This window comes from Balaenoptera borealis (genome assembly GCF_965194805.1).
Source record: "Balaenoptera borealis genome assembly, chromosome: 7".
Lineage (NCBI taxonomy): Eukaryota > Metazoa > Chordata > Mammalia > Artiodactyla > Balaenopteridae > Balaenoptera > Balaenoptera borealis.
In genome coordinates, this window is record NC_138864.1 from 92,384,644 (window position 1) to 92,409,106 (window position 24,463).

A 24,463-nucleotide genomic window follows, 5' to 3' on the forward strand; every position below is an offset into this window, starting at 1 on the left:
AGTCAATACTCAACTATGCTTTAATTATAGTTCTAAGAAATAAAAGCTACCAGGCACCCATCAACTGTAGTAATATTTCCTTCTTAAAGTTGTCAAATTAATAGATAAACCATCACACATCCTTCCTTTATATTATGGCCTAAAATGGGAGGTGGAATGGGAAGGTGGAGGCATTCATTCCCCGAATAAACTGTAAAAATAGTCTAATAGTCCACTTTCCTCCCTCTCTCCTTTACTTTCATTGCAGCCTTGTATCAAATCCACAAAAGAGCTAACAGGGACCGAGGAGTTGCTGGTGAAAAGGAAAAAAAAATAACTTTTGGCTGCTTTCTTAAGAAATCCCTACCCTAAGAAATCCGATTCTTTATTTTGTAGGAAAAGAAAGTAGCACCGTCATGTTTCTCGTCATTACACACTCAGCGCACTTATGCTCACCTCTATTATCTGCGCTTAGGTTTGCCTGATAAACTGCTCAATTATCCCAAAGCGGAAATGTATATGACTTTTTCTTAGCAAGCAAATAGCTCAGCAATGACTGCAGACCTCTGCTGAACAATTCAAGCGCCAAGCAATGGAGCCCAGTGCAAATCTGATGCAAAGCCACAGTCCCCCAGAGCCTGACCTTGCTGTCTGAGAAGACTCAGCGCCTGCCCTCTCGCTCCCATTGCTCAAACCATCCCTCTGTTCCCGCTCTCCACACTTCCCTGCCTCGACCTCTATACTTCAAATCTACTCTTTTTGCCATTGCTAAAGCTGTCTTCTCCAACATCACTGAGACCTTCTCCTGGCCTTCAGAAAACAGGAAGAGTAGAATTGTGGGGAAAAAGGGAAAAGTCAGTTGTTCAACTTTTATACCTTAAGTACGTCTGACTGGACCCCACGTGATTCAGACATCAAATAACAACCTGCTTAAATTCCAAATCTGAGCTAAGTCTTTCAGGTCTGGCCAGAGGCCCTAGACTCTCACCTTGAGGGTGCAGCTCAAAGGGGTTGATTCAGTCCTGCCTGGCTGTGGAATGCCTCCAGCCCCGAGGCTGCCCCTTGGCCCTTAACTCAAGATGGCTTGAACCTTCCTATCGCTTTTGTCATTCCCTTCTGTGGTGCTGACCTTGTATTCTGTATGTATTAATTTCTAATCTAAGCTCAACTAGAGGTATCCTGCAGCCATGCTGCTTCCTCTGTGTGTCTCCTCCACTTTTATTCTCCTTGGGATTTGTGATGGTTACTTTTTTTTTTTTTTATTTATTATTTTTTTTAAAGCACTTTTCTTTTTTTTTTTTTTATAGCTACTTTATTTATTTATTTTATTTTATTTTTGGCTGTGTTGGGTCTTCGGTTCATGCGAGGGCTTTCTCTAGTTGAGGCAAGTGGGGGCCACTCTTCATCGCGGTGCAGGGACCGCTCTTCATCGCGGTGCGCGGGCCTTTCACTATTGCGGCCCCTCCCGTCGCGGGGCACAGGCTCCAGACGCGCAGGCTCAGTAGTTGTGGCTCACGGGCCCAGCTGCTCCGTGGCATGTGGGATCTTCCCAGACCAGGGCTCGAACCCGTGTCCCCTGCATTAGCAGGCAGATTCTCAACCACTGCGCCACCAGGGAAGCCCGTGATGGTTACTTTTATATGTCAATTTGACTGTGCCATGGGAGCCCAGATGTTTGGTTAAACATTATCTTGGGTGTGTCTGTGTGAGTGTTTCTGGATGAGAATAACATGTGATTTGGTAGACAAAGTAAAGCAGATTGTCCTCCCCAATGTGGGTGGGCCTCATCTAATCCGTTGAAGCCCTGAATACAAGAAAAGGTGGAGTAAGGGGGGGGTTTACTCTCTCTGCCTGTCATTCAGCTAAGAAGTCCATCTTCTCCTGCTTTCAGATTTAGAGTGGAATTTATACAATCACCTCTCCTGGTTTTCAGGCCTTGGGACTCAGACTGGAACTACACCATCAGCTTTCTTGAGTCTCCAGCTTGCCAACTGCAGACTTTGGAACTTCTCAGCCTCCATAATCACATGGGGCAATTCCTTATAATAAATCTCCTTACACACACATACACACACGCACACAAACATACACTATGGGGTCTGCTTCTCTGCAGAACCCTAATATAGGATTCTAGTACAAAGCCAACTTTCAGAACTTTCTCTCCTAGGGGCTTGTAACATCTACAGTCTTGTTCTCCAAAATGTTTTGAAATTTATTTTCTTAAAGTGTGGGCCAATTGTGCTCCACATTTCTTTCTAGCTAATATGAACCCCCAGAAAATGAGGTCACTTTCTCAGATTCTTCTCACTTCTCTATCACTAACCAGTTCATCTTTGCTGATCAGAATTCAGCTCAGAGTAGCAATTATCTTTGCCATACACAATGCTCTGAGAAATGGAACTGTCATTAAGGCAGTCAAGAATTAAGTACTTTGTCTTCAGCTGAATACATAGCCAGTTGATACCCTGTAACATACTTATCCCTACTTTCTTTTGCCCTATTCAGATTTATAATTTCAATCAGAAAAGTGTCATTTGTAACTTCCATCTGGCCAAGATGTGTGTACTCACATGACTGCAGCACTTCGTGTTCCATTTATTTTACTTTCAATAAGTAAATAAAATTCATAGACCTCTGAGTGTTTTTGACCTTCTACGCCATCACACTGCTTCTGAACTGTTTGTTTTACCCATATGTAGTAGGCAGAATAAACGGTTGCCCCCAAAGATATCTACATCTTAATTCTCAGAACCTGTGAATATGTTATGTGAAAAGAATACGTTAGATGAAAGAGATTTTGCAGAAATGATTAAATGAAGGATGTAGAGATAGGGAGATTATCCAGGTGGGCACCATGTAAACAAAGGGGTCCTTACAAGTGAAAGCAGCTAGACAGAGTCAGAGGGAGATGTGAATACGCTACAACTGCTGGCTTTAAAGATGAAGGAGTGGGCCACAAACCAAGGAATGCAGGTGGCCTCTAGAAGCTGTAAAAGGCAAGAAAACGAATTATCCTCTAGACACTATACAAAGGAATGTCACTCTGTTGACACCCTGATTTTAGCCCAGTGAGAAGCATTTTGACTTTTGCCCTACAGACATGTAACATAAGAAATTTGAGTTACATTAATCCACTAAGTTTGTGGTAGTTGTCGTAGCATCAATAGGAAACTAAGAGGTCAAAACTATATGTAAAACACGAGTCTGATTTCACCATATTTTGGGGATGCTATTCTTTTTTTTTGGTTATGCTTCCTAGGTAATATTTACCCATTCTCTGTCATTTGGTTATAGGTATTTTTGGGGAAATAAGACAAAACTGGGGCAACCAAATTCCAAACTCCCTTTAAAAACTCCTTTCCTTGTTTTAAGAAGTATGTATACTTTTTTTTTTTTTAAGTAGAGGTCAAAATGTATTAGACTTAATCCCTTTACCTGTTGTTCTCTACCAGAGCCTCTCTTACTATGGTTCTCTGCTTCCACACCATGCCCTTAGTTACAGTTTTATATTGTCCCTCTTCTTCCAATTAGACAGAATCTGCTTATTTTTGTGAGATTGGCCCTTGTAGGGATCACTCTCTCCTCTTAACCACCAGCCAAGACCTCCTACCCAGTTCTTTGACACGGTCTACGGAGCCAATGATTTGTGTTGCACATCTTTGCCTCCAGTATCTCATCTTTCAACCGGACAACACAGATGTGCTCCATCTATCCCCCAAGTCCACAGTTTCTGACTTAGAATTTCAGAGTCACTAGAAATACTTTCTAGGTTTGCTAACACTATTGCTGGGTCCCATGTGATTTAAACAGAGGGTAGTTTGAGCCTTGGAAGGCTCTCAGAAATGCCTGCTGTTTTTCTCCATGAAGATGGCCTCCTTCCAGATGCGCCCTGCCATTTATACATGACGACGACGGTCTATTTTCCTCAGTAGTGAGTCACTAAACAGCAAGCTAATTCTATCTTCCTGGGGCATGACAGAAGCAGACCCTCTTACTAGCATCTGCACATGCTTCTAAGTGTTCCATTGATCGGGAGCTGCTTTGCTTCCCAAAGGTTTATGCTTCCCCATAATTATCCTCCATGGCGACTGTCCCACATATCATGAGAGACAGGTTCCCCCACCTCCCCTTCCTCCTCCACACCAGTGTCACCATCACTAAATCCCAGCACTGGCTCTGAGTCTCTCCTCCAGATCACAAGCACAGACCCTACAGGGTCCACACGTCCTTGGTCTCTTGAGTCCCTCTATCCTGGTCCCAGTAAATAACCTCATCACCTCCCACAGAGAGCTGGTATCTTTTCTTCTGGCTTGTAGCAGCTACTTTTTGTTTCTCCTAAGTTCTGATTTCTCTACCACCTCCTGAGCATCAGTAATCAATAAGAAACTGAGCCCACAGACAGAACACATCTCCCAGGGGCAAATAATGAACACAATCCCCCCAAATAATTTCCTTATATTTGAAAACAGTTTTCATTACCTGTGTTGCTCTTTTGGTATCAGATTTTAACCTAACAAAGAATTATCTGGCCAGTGAGAGAGAAATATGGTAAAAATCATCTATTCTTCTGAGAGGGGAATGAACTCTTCTCAGTTTGGTAAAAAAAAATTGAAAGTCTAGTCAAATTGGGATGCCTGGTCTGGACCTTCACCCCTTCCACTTCACACCACCTTTTCTTAACCCTGGAGGAAGCCCTAACCACTGAAGCAGAACCTCTAGGGCTCTCAGGGATAGAGTTTGAAAACTACCATGAGAAACATCTTTTTTCCAGGATGTGTTTTTATGTGGAAAAAATCAGAAGGTTGAACTTTCTTTCATGTTGATTGAAGCATTGTTTATTTCAGAAAAAAAAATCAGAAACATACTAACAGTCTATCAATAGGAGAAAAAATAAATTAACCATTATACACACACACACACACACACACACACACACACACACACACACACATATATATATATATATATATATAGACTCAGTGGAATACTATACAAAAGTAAAAAAGAACTACAGCTATATCTAGTAGCATGGATAAATATAAAAGTGTAATATTAGTCAAAAAGAAGCACTCTACTTAATGACATTCAACATAATGCCATCATATAAAGACTAAAAGATGAAAAAATTTTCAAGAAGTTAAAAAAATATGTTTTTATAGCTACAGAATAAAGGCATAGAAAATAGAAATGGAATCTCTGATAGTGTAAACTTCTATGAAGGAAGCGAATATATACCAGAGGGCCTGACTATTTCTATAATGACAAATCTCTTAAAAGACCTAGAGCAAATATCTGATATTGCTGAGATTTGTTAATGATTTACTCATATTATGCTCTATTCTTGTTTGTATGTTTAAAATGTTTTACAAAAAAATAATGTAAAAAAAGTTTTCTTAAATATATTTTAAACACCATTTCAAAAATACTGTACTATACACACATATCTGCATTCATGTGAAAACATAATTATCAGAAGAATTTCTAAAAGTTTTTGATTCAGTGATAATGACAGAAACTTCTTAAACTTTAAAATGAGACTGGTATTTTATTATTTTTTTCAGAAAAAAACCAGAAGAAAACAAGAGGCAATGGGATTTAATAATAGATATTATGACAAAAATCAATTTAGTAATTAGTCACTTGCGATTAGGATAAAATAAAAAATGACAATACACTGAAACTTTCACCCAGTTTCAGAATACAAATTGATGGAAAACTTTTAAGGACAAAAGAGACAAATAAACAAAGATCATAGCAGGTCCCTGTAAGCATCTCTGAAAGAAAAATGTTAAATTTTGTTGAATGTTAAAAAAAAAAATCTATAGCAAGGAAAAAAGCATGCCCTACACTACAACTTATTATGATTAGAATTAATAATTTAATCATTAGAGCTTTCATTCTTTCTAGAAATAAAGTTTGAAGAGCCATACTTTTGTATCTGACTATTTAATAAACTTATTCTGCCATCCAAATAAACAATGCTTTTGAGAAAGTAGTTTTTAGTTTCCTTTTTTAATTGCTTCTGCTGACCTATAATGACAAAATGTAAATAATGGCTTTCTAGAGACACTGTTTTAACCAAGAGACCCAGCACCTTACCTGGGTTGGTATACAGCTGGCTTTCCACGGTTTTTCCGATGCACTGAAGTTTAACAGCTTGCAGGGCGTCATCCACATGCATGATGGTCGGCAGACTGCCCAGGGTGTCCTGTACCAAGTTGGCCACTTCCCGGACATCAAAGAGCTTCAACAGCTCCGAGTACACAGCTGGGAAGGAGCTCAGAAACACAGCCTTAAAGAGATGAAATTTAAATCAATTCCCAGATATGCCCTGAGAAATAGCTATAAAATGTTAGTGAGTTTAAGATCGTGAGAAATATTTTTGAATGGTAGAAAAATGAACATAAAATGTTTCTGGTACCGAAACTAAAAAGACTAAAAAGGTTAAAAGGCAAAATTTAGAAAAAAAAAAAAAGTGTACCAAAATAGAGCAATTTTTCAAAATATGCAAAGGTACAACATAGTAAAAACTAGGAAATTCTGTAAAACTACTGACATTAGCAAGATGATGGACAAAATGCCCAGAGAATCAGCAGAATGCAGCATGATCAAATGGAAAGAATGCTCAACTAAGACCTGGATTGTAATTATTTATGTTTCATTCTTTTTGGAGAAGCTTTCTGAAGTGCTCATTTAAATCTCATTTACTTTTTTTTTTTTAATTTTTATTTATTTATTTATTTTTAATTTATGGCTATGTTGGGTCTTCGTTTCTGTGCGAGGGCTTTCTCTAGTTGTGGCAAGTGGGAGCCACTCTTCATCGCTGTGCGCGGGCCTCTCACTATCACGGCCTCTCTTGTTGCGGAGCACAGGCTCCAGACACGCAGGCTCAGTAATTGTGGCTCATGGGCCCAGCTGCTCCGCGGCATGTGGGATCCTCCCAGACCAGGGCTCGAACCCGTGTCCCCTGCATTAGCAGGCAGACTCTCAACCACTGCGCCACCAGGGAAGCCCTCATTTACTTTTAAGAAGCCAAACACATTAATTCTCTAAAGCACTCAATTTATGATTAAAGAAAAAAACACAGGACATCAGAAGGCATCAGAAGACCTATATTATATGTAGGACTAGTTTGGCTTCTAATAAACTCTGTGACCTTGGACAAATCTTTTTAACACCATAGGTTTCAGTTTCATCACCTGTAAAACAACAAGATAATTAGAACAACCCCTTAGGTTTCTTCAAGATATACAGAAAACCCAGAACTGTGTGTATTCTTTATATAAATAAAGAAACCTGATAATTATATTTTAAGGGGAAAAAAAAAGATGCTAACATCAAACCCTGAGGGGCATACTTTAAAAACTGGGCTAGGAGAGGACCTTCCAGATGGCGGAGGAGTAAGACAAGGAGACCACTTTCCTCCCCACAAACACATGAAAAATACTTTTACATGTGGAATAACTCCTAAAGAACACCTACTGAATGCTGGCAGAAGATCTCAGACTTCCCAAAAGGCAAGAAACTCCCCATGTACCTGGCTGTGTGGCTGACAGGGTCTTGGTGCTCCAGCTGGGTGTCAGGCCTGAGCCTCTGAGGTGGAAGAGCTGAGTTCAGGACACTGGACCACCAGAGATCTCCCAGCCCCACATAATATCAATCGTCAAAAGGTCTCCCAGAGATGTCTGTCTCAACGCTAAGACCCAGCTCCACTCAACGACCAGCAAGCTCCAGTGCTGGACAGCCCATGCCAAACAACTAGCAAGACAGGAACACAACCCCACCCATTAGCAGAGAGGCTGCCTAAAATCATAATAAGTTCACAGACACCCCAAAACACATCATCGAACGCGGTCTTGCCCACCAGAAAGACAAGACCCAGCCTCATCCACCAGAACACAGGCACCAGTCCCTTCCACCAGAAAGCCTACACAACCCACTGAACCAACCTTACCCACTGAGGGCAGACACCAAAAACAACGGGAACTATGAACCTGCAGCCTGTGAAAAGGAGACCCCAAACACAGTAAGTTAAGCAAAATAAGAAGACAGAGAAATATGCAGCAGATGAAGGAGCAAGGTAAAAACCCATGAGACCAAACAAATGAAGAGGGAATAGGCAGTCTACCTGAAAAAGAATTCAGAATAATGATAGTAAATATGATCCAGAATCTCAGAAATAGAAGAGACAATACAAGAAACGTTTAACAAGGACCTAGAAAAACTTAACAGCAAACAAACAATGATAAACAACAAAAGAAATGAAATTAAAAATTCTCTAGAAGGAATCAATAGCAGAAAAACAGAGGCATAAGAACGGATAAGTGACCTGGAAGATTAAATAGTGGGAATAACTACCACAGAGCATAAAATAAAGAAAAAAGATGAAAAGAATTGAGGACAGTCTCAGAGACCTCTGGGACAACATTAAACGCACCAACATTCGAATTATAGGGGTCCCAAAAGAAGAAGAGAAAAAGAAAGGGACTGAGAAAATATTTGAAGAGATTATAGTTGAAAACTTCCCTAATATGGGAAAGGAAATAGTCAATCAAGTCCAGGAAGTGCAGAGAGTCCCATAAAGGATAAATCCAAAGAGAAACACGCCAAGACACATATTAATCAAACTATCAAAAATTAAATACAAAGAAAAAATATTAAAAGCAGCAAGGGAAAAGCAACAAATAACATACAAGGGAATCCCCATAAGGTTAACAGCTGATCTTTCAGCAGAAACTCTGCACGCCAGAAGGGAGTGGCAGGGAATATTTAAAGTGATGAAAGGGAAAAACCTACAACCAAGATTACTCTACCCAGCAAGGATCTCATTCAGATTTGACAGAGAAATTAAAATCTTTACAGACAAGCGAAAGCTAAGAGAATTCAGCACCACCAAACCAGCTTTACAACAAATGTTAAAGGAACTTCTCTAGGCAGGAAACACAAGAGAAGGAAAAGACCTATAATAACAAACCCAAAACAATTACAAAAATGGTAATAGGAACATACATATCGACAATTACATTAAATGTAAATGGATTAAATGCTCCAACCAAAAGACATCTATTGCCTGAATGGATACAAAAACAAGACCCGGACCTATGTTATCTACAAGAGACCCACTTCAGTCCTAGGGACACATACAGACTGAAAGTGAGGGGATGGAAAAAGATACTCCATGCAAATGGAAATCAAAAGAAAGCTGGAGTAGCAATTCTCATATCAGACAAAATAGACTTTAAAATAGAATCAATCCAAGAAAAAGATATAACAATTGTAAATATTTATGTACCCAACATAGGAGCACTTCAATACATAAGGCAAATGCTAACAGTCATAAAAGGGGAAATCGAAAGTAACACAATAATAGTACAGGACTTTAACACCCCACTTCCAACAATGGACAGATTAACCAAAATGAAAATAAATAAGGAAACACAAGCTTTAAATGATACATTAAACAAGATGGACTTAATTGATATATATAGGACATTCCATCCAAAAACAACAGAATACACTTTCTTCTCAAGTGCTCATGGAACATTCTCCAGGATAGATCATGTCTTGGGTCACAAATCAAGCCTTGGTAAATTTAAGAAAATTGAAATCATATCAAGTATCTTTTCTGATCACAATGCTATGAGACTAGATGTCAATTACAGGAAAAAAAACTGTAAAGGATACAAACACATGCAGGCTAAACAATACACTACTAAATAACCAAGAGATCACTGAAGAAATCGAAGAGGAAACTTAAAAATACCTAGAAACAAATGACAATGAAAACACGACAGCCCAAAACATGTGGGATGCAGCAAAAGCAGTTCTAAGAGGGAAGTTTATAGTAATACAATCCTACCTCAATAAACATCTCAAATAAACAACCTAACCTTACATCTAAAGCAATTAGAGAAAGAAGAACAAAAAAACCCAAAGTTAACAGAAGGAAAGACATCATAAAGATGAGATCAGAAATAAATGGAAAAGAAATGAAGGAAACGATAGCAAAGATCAATAAAATTAAAGCTGGTTCTTTGAGAAGATAAACAAAACTGCTAAACCATTAGTCAGACTCATGAAGAAAAAAGGGAGAAGACTCAAATCAACAGAATTAGAAATGAAAAAGGAGGAGTAACAACTGACACTGCAGAAATACAAAGGATCATGAAAGATTACTATAAGCAACTATATGCCAATAAAATGGACAACCTGGAAGAAATGGACAGATTCTTAGAAAAGCACAACTTTCTGAGACTGGACCAGGAAGAAATAGAAAATATAAACAGACCAATCACAAGCACTGAAATTGAAACTGTGAATAAAAATCTTCCAACAAACAAAAGCCCCAGACCTGATGGATTCACAGGCGAATTCTAACAAACATTTAGAGAAGAGCTAACACCTATCCTTCTCAAACTCTTCCAAAATATAGCAGAGGGAGGAATACTCCCAAACTCATTCCATGAGGCCACCATCACCCTGATACCAAAACCAGGTAAAGATGTCACAAAAAAAGAAAACTACAGGCCAATATCATTGATGAACAGAGATGCAAAAATCCTCCACAAAATACTAGAAAACAGAATCCAGCAGCACATTAAAAGGATCACACACCATGATCAAGTGGGGTTTATCCCAGGAATGCAAGGATTCTTCAATATACACAAATCAATCAATGTGATACACCATCTTAAATTGAAGGATAAAAACCATATGATCATCTCAATAGATGCAGAAAAAGCTTTTGACAAAATTCAATACCCATGTATGATAAAAACTCTCCAGAGAGTAGGCAAAGAAGGAACTTATCTGAACAAAATAAAGGCCATATATGACAAACCCACAGCCAACATCATTCTCAATGGTGAAAAACTGAAACCATTTCCACTAAGATCAGGAACAAGACAAGGTTGCCCACTCTCACCACTATTATTCAACATAGTTTTGGAAGTTTTAATGACAGCAATCAGAGAAGAACAAGAAATAAAAGGAATCCAAATCAGAAAAGAAGACGTAAAACTGTCACTGTTTGCAGATGACATGATACTATACATAGAGAATCCTACAGATGCTACCAGAAAACTACTAGAGCTAATCAATGAATTTGGTAAAGTAGCAGGATACAAAATTAATGCACAGTAATCTCCTGCACTCCTATACAGTAATGATGAAAATCTGAAAGAGAAATTAAGGAAACACACCCATTTACCACTGCAACAAAAAGAATAAAATACCTAAGAACAAACCTACCTAAGGAGACAAAAGACCTGTATGCAGAAAACTATAAGACACTGATGAAAGAAATTAAAGATGATACAAACAGATGGAGAGATATACCATGTTCTTGGATTGGAAGAATCAACACTGTGAAAATAACTATACTACCCAAAGCAATCTACAGATTCAATGCAATCCCTATCAAACTACCACTGGCATTTTTCACAGAACTAAAACAAGAAATTTCACAATTTGTATGGAAACACAAAAGACCCCGAAGAGCCAAAGCGATCTTGAGAAAGAAAAACGGAGCTGGAGGAATCAGACTCCCTGACTTCAGACTACACTACAAAGCTACAGTAATCAAGACATATAGTACTGGCACAAAAACAGCAAAATAGATCAATGGAACAGGATAGAAAGACCAGAGATAAACCACGCACATATAGTCACCTTATCTTTGATAAAGGAAGCAAGAATATACAATGGAGAAAAGACAGCCTCTTCAATAAGTGGTGCTGGGAAAACTGGACAGCTACATGTAAAAGAATGAAATTAGAACACTCCCTAATACCATACACAATAATAAACTCAAAATGGATTAAAGACCTAAATGTAAGGTCAGACACTATATATAAAATTCTTAGAGGAAAATATAGGCAGAACACTCTATGACATAAATCGCAGCAAGATCCTTTTTGACCCACCTCCTAGAGAAATGGAAATAAAACCAAAAATAAACAAATGGGACCTAATGAAACTTAAAAGCTTTTGCACAGCAATGGAAATCATAAACAAGACGAAAAAAGCACCCTCAGAATGGGAGAAAATATTTGCAAACGAAGCAGCTGACAAAGGATCAATCCCCAAAATATACAAGCAGCTCATGCAGCTCAATATCAAAAATCAAACAACCCAATCCAAAAATGGGCAGAAGACCTAAACAGACATTGTTCCAAAGAAGGTATACAGATTGCCAACAAACACGTGAAAGGATGCTCAACATCAGTAATCATTAGAGAAATGCAAATCAAAACTAAAATGAGGTTTCACCTCACACCAGTCAGAATGGCCATCATCAAAAAATCTACAAACAATAAATGCTGGAGAGGGTGTGGAGAAAAGGGAACCCTCTTGCTCTGTTGGTGGGAATGTAAATTGATACAGCCACTATGGAGAACAGTATGGAGGTTCCTTAAAAAACTAAAAATAGAACTACCATACGACCCAGCAATCCCACTACTGGGCATATGCCCTGAGAAAACTATAATTCAAAAAGAGTCATGTACCCCAATGTTCATTGCAGCACTATTTACAATAGCCAGGACATGGAAGCAACCTAGGTGTCCATCGACAGATGAATGGATAAAGAAGATGTGGCATATATATACAATGGAATGTTACTCAGCCATAAAAAGAAACGAAATTGAGTTATTTGTAGTGAGGTGGATGGACCTAGGGTCTGCCACAGAGTGAAGTAAGTCAGGAAGAGAAAAACTAATACCGTATGCTAACACATATATATGGAATCTAAAAGAAAAAAAAATGGTTCTGAAGAACCTAGGGGCAGGACAGGAATAAAGACGCAGACGTAGAGAATGGACTTGAGGACACGGCGAGAGGGAAGGGTAAGCTGGGACGAAGTGAGAGAGTGGCATGGACATATATACACTACCAAATGTAAAATAGATAGCTAGTGGGAAGCAGCCGCATAGCACAAGGAGATCAGCTCGGTGCTTTGTGCCCACCTAGAGGGGTGGGATAGGGAGGGTGGGAGGGAGATGCAAGAGGGAGGGGATATGGGGATATATGTATACATATAGCTGATTTACTTTGTTATACAGCAGCAACTCACACAACAATGTAAAGCAATTATACTCCAATAAAGATGTTAAAAAGATAAATAAAGAAAACATAATAAAATATACTTAACCCCACTTTATATCATAAATATTTTAAAAATATTGAATAATCAATTTTTAAACAAATTCATTGCATTTGTGATGTACCAGGAATTCAGAATAGTCAAATAACGCAATGATTAAGTCTCTGAAAAATAAAAATAAAAATTTAAAAAAATAAATAAAAACTGGGCTAGGATTGTACATCGAAACAAACTCAGCCTTTTAAAATTCTACAAAAGGAGGGCAGTGGAAGGAAAAGTCGATCAGCCTCAAACACCTGGTGAAGGAAGAGGCGCAGTTTCTAATATGAGATTCAAGGGCTGGTGGGTTTACCAATGAGATCTGACACCAGGGGAAGGTAGGTCAAGTCTACAAGCGTTGATGATTCAAACACAGAATCAAATTCAAATTCATGGAGTTTGGTATTTACCTGTACAGCAGCAGCAGAAATTGTAGAAGAGCCAAGACCTCTTTTTGATGCCAGAACCATCGGAATGCTTAAGGTGCTGGGGTCAACAGCTATGTTTTCCCCTTGACTCTTAAAAATTATAGATTTTCTTGAACGTACTTAAAACTAATAACCCGATATTCCCTGGTAAACACTATATTTATATAGCCTTCATTTCACTCTGCAAAGAGCTGAGTCATACAGATGAAATTTTAAAAAATTAAAATAAAATGAGCCCAGCTTTCTGATCACTAAAGTCACCTAAGTTGACTTTCCTCAGGAATCCCTTAATTTATCCATCAATTCTTTATTTATACCTTTTTATTTCAAAAAGGTATTTGAATGTGCTTGCAGTGTAAGATACAATTATTAAAAAGGATAAAGGAACAAGGACGTTGTGACGAGGGCAGAAAGACAGTTGAATAGGTATCTAAGCTAAAGATTTTTACTGAAAATAAAAATAAAAACATGATTTTGTTTTGACCTTCTTGGTAGCCAAGGCAAATATAGAAAGATAATTAATAGGAACTTGGGGCAGGGTCTTGGGCCTCAAATCCTTCCACCATTCCTCTTTTCTTGGGGTTTCCAAGGTAGAGACCTGTCCTTGGAATGGGAAACTAAGATCCACTGTATATAGCTGACTTAGCCTTCAGTCCTGCCCAGGACAGGGCTCCTAAGGACAGAGTCATTAACAGGCTGGGCTTAGGCCAGGAGTACTAAATGAACCTCCTAATACCAGGATGGCCAGATCTATAGAGCAGCCATCCATTGATCCAACCTGAAGGATTGCTGGGATGGCTATTCTACCTCCAGGAGATGGAATTTGCTCTGAATTGTAGCCCACATGGAAAAAATGCAAAATGGAGCAAGGAAACTGGGTTTTTGTCTTTCAGGCAAGAACCTTTAAGAATCTTTAAGGACCAGTGGATAAGCTTGGCTCTAGGCAGAGTTCTAAGATGATCTCCATGAACTTTGTCCCCTGATGCTGTGCCCATGCAGAAGTTTTCTCTGGCTCGTGGTGGGGGAACTCAGAGATTTGAAGCATGAGAAGGATTTGACAAACTGTGCCTGGCTTCGAGGATGGAGGAGCCACACACCAAGGAATGCAAGTGGCCTCTAGGAGCTGAGAGCACCCAGCTCCTCCTCCCACCCCTGGCTGACAGCCAGCATGGAAATGGGAATCTCACTCACAAGGAAACTGATGCCTGTCAAAAGCCTGAAAGATCTAGAAAGTGAATTCCTCCCCAGAGCCTCCAGATAAGCCACCAAAGCCAACATCTTGATTTTGGCTGTAGGACCAAGACCTGACCAAGCCTTCCAACCCACAGAACTTGAGCTAATAAATGGGTGTTATCTAAAGCCATGATGGTCATTTGTTATGCAGCAACAGAAACCTAACTATTGGATCAATCAGATTAGTGACACCTTCCTTCTTGGAAGAGAGAGCTAAGAAGGTGTGGGGTCAAAGGGGGGCTTGGAATGGGAAGAGGTGTTTAGCATTCTCCCAAAACATAAAGGAACAAAGTCCTCATTGCTTAATGAAGAAAACTAACCACTTCATTATTCTGTATAAATTTTCTCTTAGCATCAAACTAAATAAAATTATCATTTCAAAATTTACAAGTATAGGATACTGCATAAAATAATAGAGAATGACTTCAGTAGAGTTTACGAAGATATTTAGAAACTATTACACATTTTATATATCATCTCTTGACAAAAAGCTAAGGGCCAAAAAAGAAGAATCAAATATGATTCTTTGAAGGTGCTAAAGTTGTTTTTTTATATTTTTATTTTTGGTGGTGTTGGGTCTTCGTTTCTGTGCGAGGGTTTTCTCTAGTTGCGGCAAGCGGGGGCCACTCTTCATCGCGGTGCGCGGGCCTCTTCACTATTGCAGCCTCTCTTGTTGCGGAGCACAGGCTCCAGATGTGCAGGCTCAGTAGTTGTGGTTCACGGGCCTAGTTGCTCCGCGGCATGTGGGATCTTCCCAGACCAGGGCTCGAACCCGTGTCCCCTGCATTAGCAGACAGATTCTCAACCACTGCGCCACCAGGGAAGCCCTAAAGTTGTTTTACTATTTGATGGAGGGGTAGAACTTAGAGAATCAAGAGCAGTTGGAGTTCAGTATGTTAAACAAAGAAAAGGAGGCCGCTCTATATTGTGGTTGTACCTCAGCAGCCAGAATCATCTCAGGGTGACTGCTAGGATTCGGTGGAAACACAACTAAGGTAAAAGAATATTTCTCCAACTTTAAAGAAGAGAAAAATCTCTTGAGTCCCTACAAAGGCATCTCATTAAGAAACCATGACTTAAAGTTACTCTTAAGAGTAAGAGAATATTTTTCAGTTATGGATTAGGTAAGTTTTATCCCTGTAACTGATAAAGGCTTGTTTTGTTTTTTTTCAGAAAAATCTCAAAATGAGAACTCAACTTTTCAATAGCTTTTGTAAAAGTAGTGAACTTCTGAGAACTTTGATCTAAAGGAATATATGTTAACCTGTTAGAGTATCCTTTTCAAATATCAATGGCTGATAAGTAGGGTCTGGTTAGTGGGCAACTTGACACTGAGGTTTCTGGCACGTTTCCTAACGTGCAGTGACTGTACCATTGACGAGAAGCCAAAATGACATTAAAAGAGCCTGTATCCTTAACCAGATGGAAGAGGAGTCCACCTCTGCAAAGAAGAAAGTAACAAGAATAGCCCCCAAACAGTCAGAAAAACATGGCTCTATTATTGGGGGGGTTGGTACATTTCTAGTGTTTTGCCATTATATATAACGCCTTCCAAATGTCAAATGACACCAAATTACAACAATACTCTTAGGGATCTAGTTTTGTCTCCTAATCTCCCATTTTATATCCCAACTCTCAGTGATTATAAGTCTCAAGTCTCCAGGGGATGGTAGTAAAGAGGTTGCTTCTCCATCTGACAAGTTTTTAAACCAAGTTATTAGAATTAAACGTGTACAAGAAGGATTAAGAAAGTGTAGAGAAAGATATTCAGAATTATCTCTCGGCACAGGTTCAAGGCCACGCTATTTGGAAAGTGTATAGATCCTGTTCTCAAACAAAACGTGGGGAGCTACTCCTGGTCACAGAATTCGGCAGCAACCGCTCAGCACTGGTCACAGCAGATCAGTCCCAGGACGATTAGCGTCAAGTTACATAAGACAAAACAACACGCAATTCAGCTGAGACCAATATGAGTCTCAAGTCCACAGATTAAAATGCAGCACAAGGGAGTTCTCTGGTGGTCCAGTGGTTAGGACTCGGCGCTCTCACTGCCGGGGCTCGGGTTCCATCCCTGGTTGGGGAACTAAAAAAAAAAAAGCAGCACAAGGCCTGGGGAAAACAGCTGCAGTAGATTGGCTAGAGTGAAATTCCTTCCCCTTGGCTGACTGGTGACAGGGTGTCTCTATCAGTATGTGTTCTAGAAACTGGAATGGAGGCTGGTGCAAACCAACAGGATCTCCATGCAGAGCGAGAACAGTCCGAGGAAAGGCAACCTAACTTCTGCTCTGCTGGCGTTCAGAAGCTGAGGGACTTTTTAAAAGTCTATTCAAAGTCAGTTAAGCTACAAATATAAGCTGGAGCTACAGATTGCTGATGGAGAAAATATTCACTTATGCGGCTGCGTAAAAATAAATAAATTGGACTCATTTTTCCTCTATTCAGCAGAGATGAAAAAAAAATTACCTGTGATTGAGATAATGCTCCAGACCCTTTGCTCTCTTGTGAAAGAAAAAAACGGACTGACATGAGGAGCTCCTGAATGCAGCAGCGAAATTCCTCCTCATTCTGTCCGCCGGTGGCAAGGGAAAACAGCCTTCGAGACTGAACGATATACTTAAAAATATATTCTTGGGCCTTAAAACAAAAATTTTAAAACATTAGTTTCAAAGGAAACCAAAGGTATTTATTTGACAATGACAGCACAACATTAGACTTTTAAAATATTGACTTAAATACTAAGGCCCCGTGAGATTTTTGAACAGTATTTACTCATAGGGATAGAGCCATTTTCCTCTGATGCCTAATTAGAGAAAACGTATAGATAATTTTTAAATTCTATGTAATTCTTGAGAGGTATGAACATTAAATGTTTCTGATCCTCAGATGATTTTTTAAATTTAATCAACAAAGAGACAGCGGTCTGTTTTTCAAAAATTATTTTGCTTTGCTGGTAGGTACTCTTGCCACTTGCATTTTACCTTCAAGCGGCCCAAAATTACAAATTTATAATGAGTAAAATGCTTGTTTTTTAAAATGTACACCTGTTGACTTTTATCTACTGACGTCAAATAGGGTATACTCAATTATAGAAATCAAAAGACTGCCAGAGCTGTTACTGGACAATCCTTTTAAGAATCTATATTCTTTACAAACATGTTTGCAGGTAAGGTATCAACATCTCCATATATACTGAGTACGTAGGGCCCAGAGATATGGGCAGTGTTAAACCATGAGACCCAGTAAAACCATAGGTTTCCTCACTGTGATCCCTGCTAAGCCATCCTATTATCGTCTCTTAAGACAAATGGTCCTCAGATGGTCTCTGTCAGGGTGGTGGAAGCAAGAGCCAGGAACTCCTAAGCTTAACTGCCCATCTGCAGTCTTCTCTTCTTTCCAACCCTTCCTCCTGCCAATCCTAGACTTCAAGTGTTCAGAGCCCAGAGGAGTAAGGATTCAATGCCAGGCAGGTTCCAGTGGGCAAGCCTGGCAAAGTCCCTTTCAAATTTCATCAGCTCTGGAGTAGCCATAAACTGATTAAGATCCTTGAATTGGAATGTCAGTAATACATCATCACCAATTACTGTCTGTGTAGAGGAAACCAATTCGTTTAGGCATCACCACGCAACAGCACTGTTAGACTGTGATCTGTTATTGACAGCGTGTCATTACCTTCAACACCTCCTGGATGTGCTCTTGTCTCTCCGCTTCTGTGATCCTGTCCACATACCACTTGAGCACTTTGATGAGATCTCTAAAATACAAGGAGACGTGCAGAAGGTAGAATTGCTCTCATTCTCAATTAAATGCCAACAAATCAAATGCTTATGTTTATCATGAGGAGGCTTCATTTCCCAACAGTTCTCACATTTTTCTGTCAAACTGCCATAACATAATAATTTTACAAAGTCTGCATATCAACATCACTACCCGTTTTTTTGAAGCTGAAGAGAGAAACAACACTTCCTCCCAGTGAGATTCCTTTCAATCTGGACATGTTCCATCGGCCCTGCTGTTTCTGGCAGTGCTTCCAATGGGTGAACACAAATATCTGAGAAAAGGACTCTGGCCAAGGGAGTGCCTGAATATGACTGTCATGGTCAATCTCGGACAACTGCTAATTGGGATTTCCTCCCCAGCGACTACGTAAACAGTTGGATGAAATATTTGGCTGGAGGCAAAAGGGGGTGTGGGGAGGGATGAAGGTAATACCTCCCCAATTCAAAGCACACCCCCATGGAGTTATCAAGCCAATTCTCTGACCTGTGGGAAGAATGAGGCTTACCGTCAAAGTATGCCTTAGTAACTTCCAGAAAACCCAAGTCGCATTGTTTTAGGAAACAAAAATTGAATTAACCTCCATCCCCCCAAATTCTCAAGATTGCAGTTGTGTGACTGTTAACACTGGTCAGTTCTTGGTTTCTAGGAAACAGAGCAATTTTAAAAAAATGCTCCTCTTTTCTGTCGGGAGAGAATCCATGGATGTGCCAATAGGTAGATGATGCTGGGAGTGCTATTTTGAAGATGATCTGTCGGTGAGTTTCTGGCCACCCACAGCTCAAGACGATTCCACGGGCCTTATTTGTCTTATAGGACTTATTAGCTGCCTTCCTGGCCAACCTGAAATTTAGAAATTACATCCTCGTTCTCTACTTTCCAATGACAGTCTCAGTCGGAGGTGGTGACCACCTCACACCAGAGCCCAAATTGTTAGGCCAAGGGGCAAAGTTGGGCCAACATTTCAAAACTATCCCTGTTGTTACATTTCACCCTCTGAAAAACTCATGTTGGCAGAGGGTCAAGTCTTGCAAAAATGACTCCATTCATTTAAACGTCAGAGGCGTAAATCTTACCAGGCCATGGTGGGGAATACCCAAAGGAACGGGATCAAACACTTAATTGATCACCTACTATCTTTTATACAATACATAGATGGGGAAAACCCTGATTCCATGCTCTTTAAACACACCTCTGGGAATAGATGATTGTGCATGTACATACCCATAGGTGCTTAAAGTATAAGGTAAAAACTTTGGCAGAATACCAATGACAGCAGTGTAATGGGGAGATAGAACTTTGGGGTACATTTCAGGGCTGTATTTAAGCAAGGCCCAAAACCGAGAAGATGTCACGATAGGACAGAAAGAGGGACATTGTCACCTTCTGGCAACTATCACCTGGGCTACGTGGAGGCAGGAACCAGCTAAAGCATGTCATTATTCATTCACTTTTAGCCTTGCTTGCATAATCTGAGCTGACAGGAGAGGACCAGCAGTTAAAATGGCAGCTGGTAACAAAGGGTAGAGTCCAATGACTGAACTGCTTGCAGCCAGGGACCAGGTCTTCATATGATCAGCACAAAGCATAGTGCCTGGTATGCAGTAGGCACTCAGTAAATATTAACAGATGAATGAACAAATGACTTTAAAATGGTATGATGCCAAAGATTGTTTTCCCATCATATTTCTTTCTTAATGACATCTAGAATCATCAAGGAGTGTGGTGATTAAATGGGGCTCTTGACAGCCAAAGTGAAATAACCAGATATTTTAGACTAAGGAATATCAAGTGAAATAGAGACAAGAAGAAAATACCTTATATTTTAGGTTTCAGGAATAGAATTCAGGAGGTTCTTTTTTTTCCCCCTTTTAATCAAAATAAGTTCCAGCCATTAAAAGAAGGTGTGTGAGAAAGGAAGAAACTGTCTCAAGAGACACTTCAGTGGTTGTGCTTCATTTCTTCCTACACTCCCTTTTAAATTTTCCTATATAGTTGGTTCTGCTTTAAAAAGTTCAAAAGAAACTACTTCTAAACCAATTACAAGATAAAAGGCCTTACCTGTATGCAAGTGCCCCAGCAAAATGACTCTCAATGTAAGTGTCCATTACAGGTTTAAAATGATGAAATTTGCTATCTTGCAGCAAATTTATTATGTGAACCTAAAAAAAAAAAAAAAATGGAGCTTTATAAAACTGAACACAAACCAAGATTTTTTTTTTGGTAGAGGGGAGGGGGAAGGTTTCTTTTCAAGTAAGCTCATGCTATTATGTGCACATTTATAAATAGCCTTAGGAAAGTCAAGATTAAGAGACAAAATTAAGATATAATTAAAGTGAATTTAAACTCACCAAAGAATCAAACACTTTAGACCCATATTTTTGGGAATTTTCATCTAAAATTCCAAACAGGGTATCCAGTGTATCTTGCAGAAACTGTTGGATAAAGAAGTAAAAGCATAAATAAAATATCCTCTGTCCTTCGCCTCTAAATATTCTTTATCCCATGAATTTCTAAGAGAGGGATAACAAAATAGCATTTACCTTTACTATCTCTGAGCCATCAATTTCTTTTAATTTAGAGAGACAGCCTGTGATCTTGTCTGGGTGGGTTCTCCACTTCAAAAGATCAAGCATATCACCTTTCCAAACAGAAAAGGAAAATTAGTTGCCTTAATAGAGAACAGCCTCTCACACGAAAGTGTTCTACTGTAAACGCTGAATTCTTACACACATTGCCTCTTGGTCACCCAAGTTGCAGGCTCCCAGGCCCTCCCACTAGGCCTCTAAATGGCATTTATTACAGTGTATTCTAATTATTTCTCCCTTCCCAATGCCCTTGACTTACAAACTCCTACTTATCCTTCAGTTCTCAGGCTAGCTGTCTGTCTTTCCCCCACTAGACTGTAAATTCCAGCAGAGGAGAGTGTGCGAGTTTGGCCCTAACATAGTGCCAGCATCTGGAACAGGGCAGGCACACATCAGGCACTTCGTAAATACTGGCTGAATGATTTTCTGCCTCCTCCCATTAAAGTGGGAGATTCTTGAGGGCTGGGAACCCACTTTATTCATATTTGTGCCCCCAGCTTATAGCACTCTGCCTAGCAACAAATTCCACTTGGCAATGAAGGTCTTCTTGACAATGTGGCCCAAACCTGGCAAGACCAGAGGGTCCCTGCACAGTGATGACAAAGCCAGTCAATTGTCAGACCATCTAGTGAGCCTTTGGACCTGAGAGGGCCAGTTCCTGGACTCCATGATCATCTTCCATCCTAGACTCTGGTCCAGCTCTTCAATTTCCTCCTTTCCCTGAACTGACAACACGTGGGCCCTGAGTCTAGCAGGGTCCTCAGGGAACCTCTTCACCTCGTGAGGGAATAAATCCTTCCCTCATCCTTCCTGGGCAGAAGGTCCTGAACATGGTGTCCTGCTTCACTGGTCTCCAAAGGGAGCAGGGAGACGGTGGTGTCTGGAGGCCAATGAAAGCAGTAAGAACTGACAAGGCACGTGCGAGCGGGATATACCCCGGGCAGGGGAACCTGGCAGGGCTGGTCTCCTGGTGCTCAGTGGGGCTGAGAGACTAGAATGGCCAAGAGAGAAGCCAGGAGGGGTTTTCTACTTCAAACCACTTGTTTCAGGAAAAACCCAAATGGGACTTACTGAGAGACAGAAAGACCGACGTGGAAACAAGAAACAAACCAAACAAACACAATCCAAGAGATCAAGGAAGAGTAGTTATGATGAGAAAGAAAATATGATGTAGTGAATAAAGATGTGAAAAAAGCATAAGAATCTCAAGAGGAAATAGAAGCAACCTCCACCAAAGTCAGATTCAAAAGAAAAACTTCACAAACAAAAAAAGAAATTTGGTACTAAATGAGAATATTTGCCTATAACAAATAGGGGTAAGAGGAGGAGGTGGATTTAGAACTAGAAAAATGAGGGAATTTTTTTTCAATACTGACATTGAAAAAGAGATTTATGACTATTTTCATAACACAAAATCCTGAAAAGGTTAAATATTCATGTCTAACTCGGACACCCTGGAGGTATGATTGAAACCTTTTAAAAAATGATTGGTCATATTTAGATGAGTGATTCCACAGGGCGAGACCGGCTACAGTAGACGTGGCCCTCCAGGATTCTCCTCCTATGTTTGCTCCCTCCCTCCGACTTCCTGCATCTAACTTCAGGATGCCTCCCTTCCCCGGCAGCCCCTCTCTTTTGTAATTCCCCCAGCCATTCACTCTTCACTTCCCACTCCACGTCCCGTCCAGCGCTCACTCCGTCCCCTCCCTCTCTTTCCCTGCCCTTTAGAGTGAGGCTGCTGCAGAGGCGTGCAGGGCGCTGCCCACCGTGGGGGGGTGGGGGGGTGGGGGGTGTGCAGGGGAAGGAGGCAGCTCTACTGGCTGCAAAGTGGCATCACCGGAAGCAGCAGTGGGGGACCAGGAATAGGACTGTCATCAGCAGAGCCGGGCAACAGATGACAGCGGTCCAGACAATCGGATCAGGATGGGGCTGTGCATCTTTCCTGTGAGAAGCCTGAGGAATTTCGAGACTGCTCCCAATGGAGCCAAGAGGAAAGTAGTACGTCCGTCTGGACATAATTAATCATGTATGCCAGCCCTCTCATTATTGTTACCTATTAATTTCTATATATTATAAGATATTTTCCGCAAAAGCCTATTTTAAGATCTGTTGTGTGAGGAAACATTTTTTTTTCCTTAGCAATATGTCATTGTTACAGAATTAAAATAAAAAATTTAAATACTTAAAAAAAAAAATTCATGCATGCCAAGAACTCAGAATCAAGTCAAAATTGTCATCTCTTAGGTCTCTATTTTAGCCATTTGAAGATACATGAGTTGCAAATTTGGAGCTAGGACCTACTACTGAAAAATGTGAATTTTATACATTCGATTCAATTATCATTTAAGTGTATACTGACTGTATGCCTAATCCACCAAGAGCTATAAAATAGGTAGATGGCATGAGCCTTACTTTTGTTTTTTTTAATCACAATCTCAGGAAGAGACTGAATAAACCACCCATCACTGAGGGGGAGAAAGGGACGTGGGGCAGTCAGTTCCTGCACAAACGTTAGACTTAATTTAAGCACTGTTTTTATTTTCTCATAACTTTTTAAACAGTTGTGTTTAACAGTCCAAGGAAGCTGACAAACAAGTAAAGTAATTCCTTTGCTGATCCCCACTTTTAAGAAGCTTAAAATATCTACTTGATTTGGCAATCACAGACGTCTAGCTGAGTGCTCTGGCCTCAGTATGCTATCTAAGAATGACATTGGAACACAGAGAGAGTGTGCAGACACACTTTAGAAACCCTGAAATGCAAATCTGCTCTAGGAAACTGTTCCTAGAGACCACATCACTTACTAAATGCCCAATTGTAATGGTAATGGGATCTGTAAACTTTCCAAGTCAAGTAAAATGAATACAAAGCAATTTAATTCCAATTTGGAACTGGATTACTTCTACACAGAGACATGTGTCTAGCATGTAAATTTCAGAAAGCTCAACTAACTTCCTTCCTCCTTCCCATGTCTGAGACACACTATTCATTTCCTGCTTCATTTTGAGCTGTCTTACACTGACAAGATTAATCAACGTCAAAATGATAATTAAGCACTTATTAGTCTTCAACAATGAGTCAAGCATTGCCTTCCATATAGTGAGATGTTTAACATAATGGTTTCGTGAATAGTTTATTTACCTGAAAATGTTCTCTGCTTTTACAAAGTAGTAGCTTCTAATTATCAGGATTTTGTTCCCTCTGTCTTAGGTTCACAATTCTAATATCCTAAACCCTAGAACTAGAAAAAATTAAGGATGCAGGGCCGAATATTTTGATGGCAGATAATCTATTGTTAGATTTGTGTCATTGGCAGAATA

General features: G+C 39.9%; 1 protein-coding gene across 4 annotated transcripts in view; it reads right to left on the minus strand.

The window, feature by feature from the left end:
• The window catches only part of DOCK4 (dedicator of cytokinesis 4), a 486,764-nt gene that overhangs the window by 125,897 nt on the left and 336,404 nt on the right, over positions 1 to 24,463 (minus strand). For all 4 annotated transcript variants that reach the window (XR_014246916.1, XM_082399962.1, XM_082399963.1 and 1 more), the window contains 6 exons: positions 21,099 to 21,196; positions 20,907 to 20,990; positions 20,617 to 20,717; positions 18,451 to 18,532; positions 17,245 to 17,415; positions 6,079 to 6,271 (listed from right to left, as the gene is read on the minus strand). Coding sequence is in view for 3 of the 4 variants with exons in the window: in XM_082399962.1 (XP_082256088.1) it covers positions 6,079 to 6,271; positions 17,245 to 17,415; positions 18,451 to 18,532; positions 20,617 to 20,717; positions 20,907 to 20,990; positions 21,099 to 21,196 (729 nt within the window). In the remaining variant the exon portion in view is untranslated. The remainder of the gene's footprint in view (positions 1 to 6,078; positions 6,272 to 17,244; positions 17,416 to 18,450; positions 18,533 to 20,616; positions 20,718 to 20,906; positions 20,991 to 21,098; positions 21,197 to 24,463) is intronic.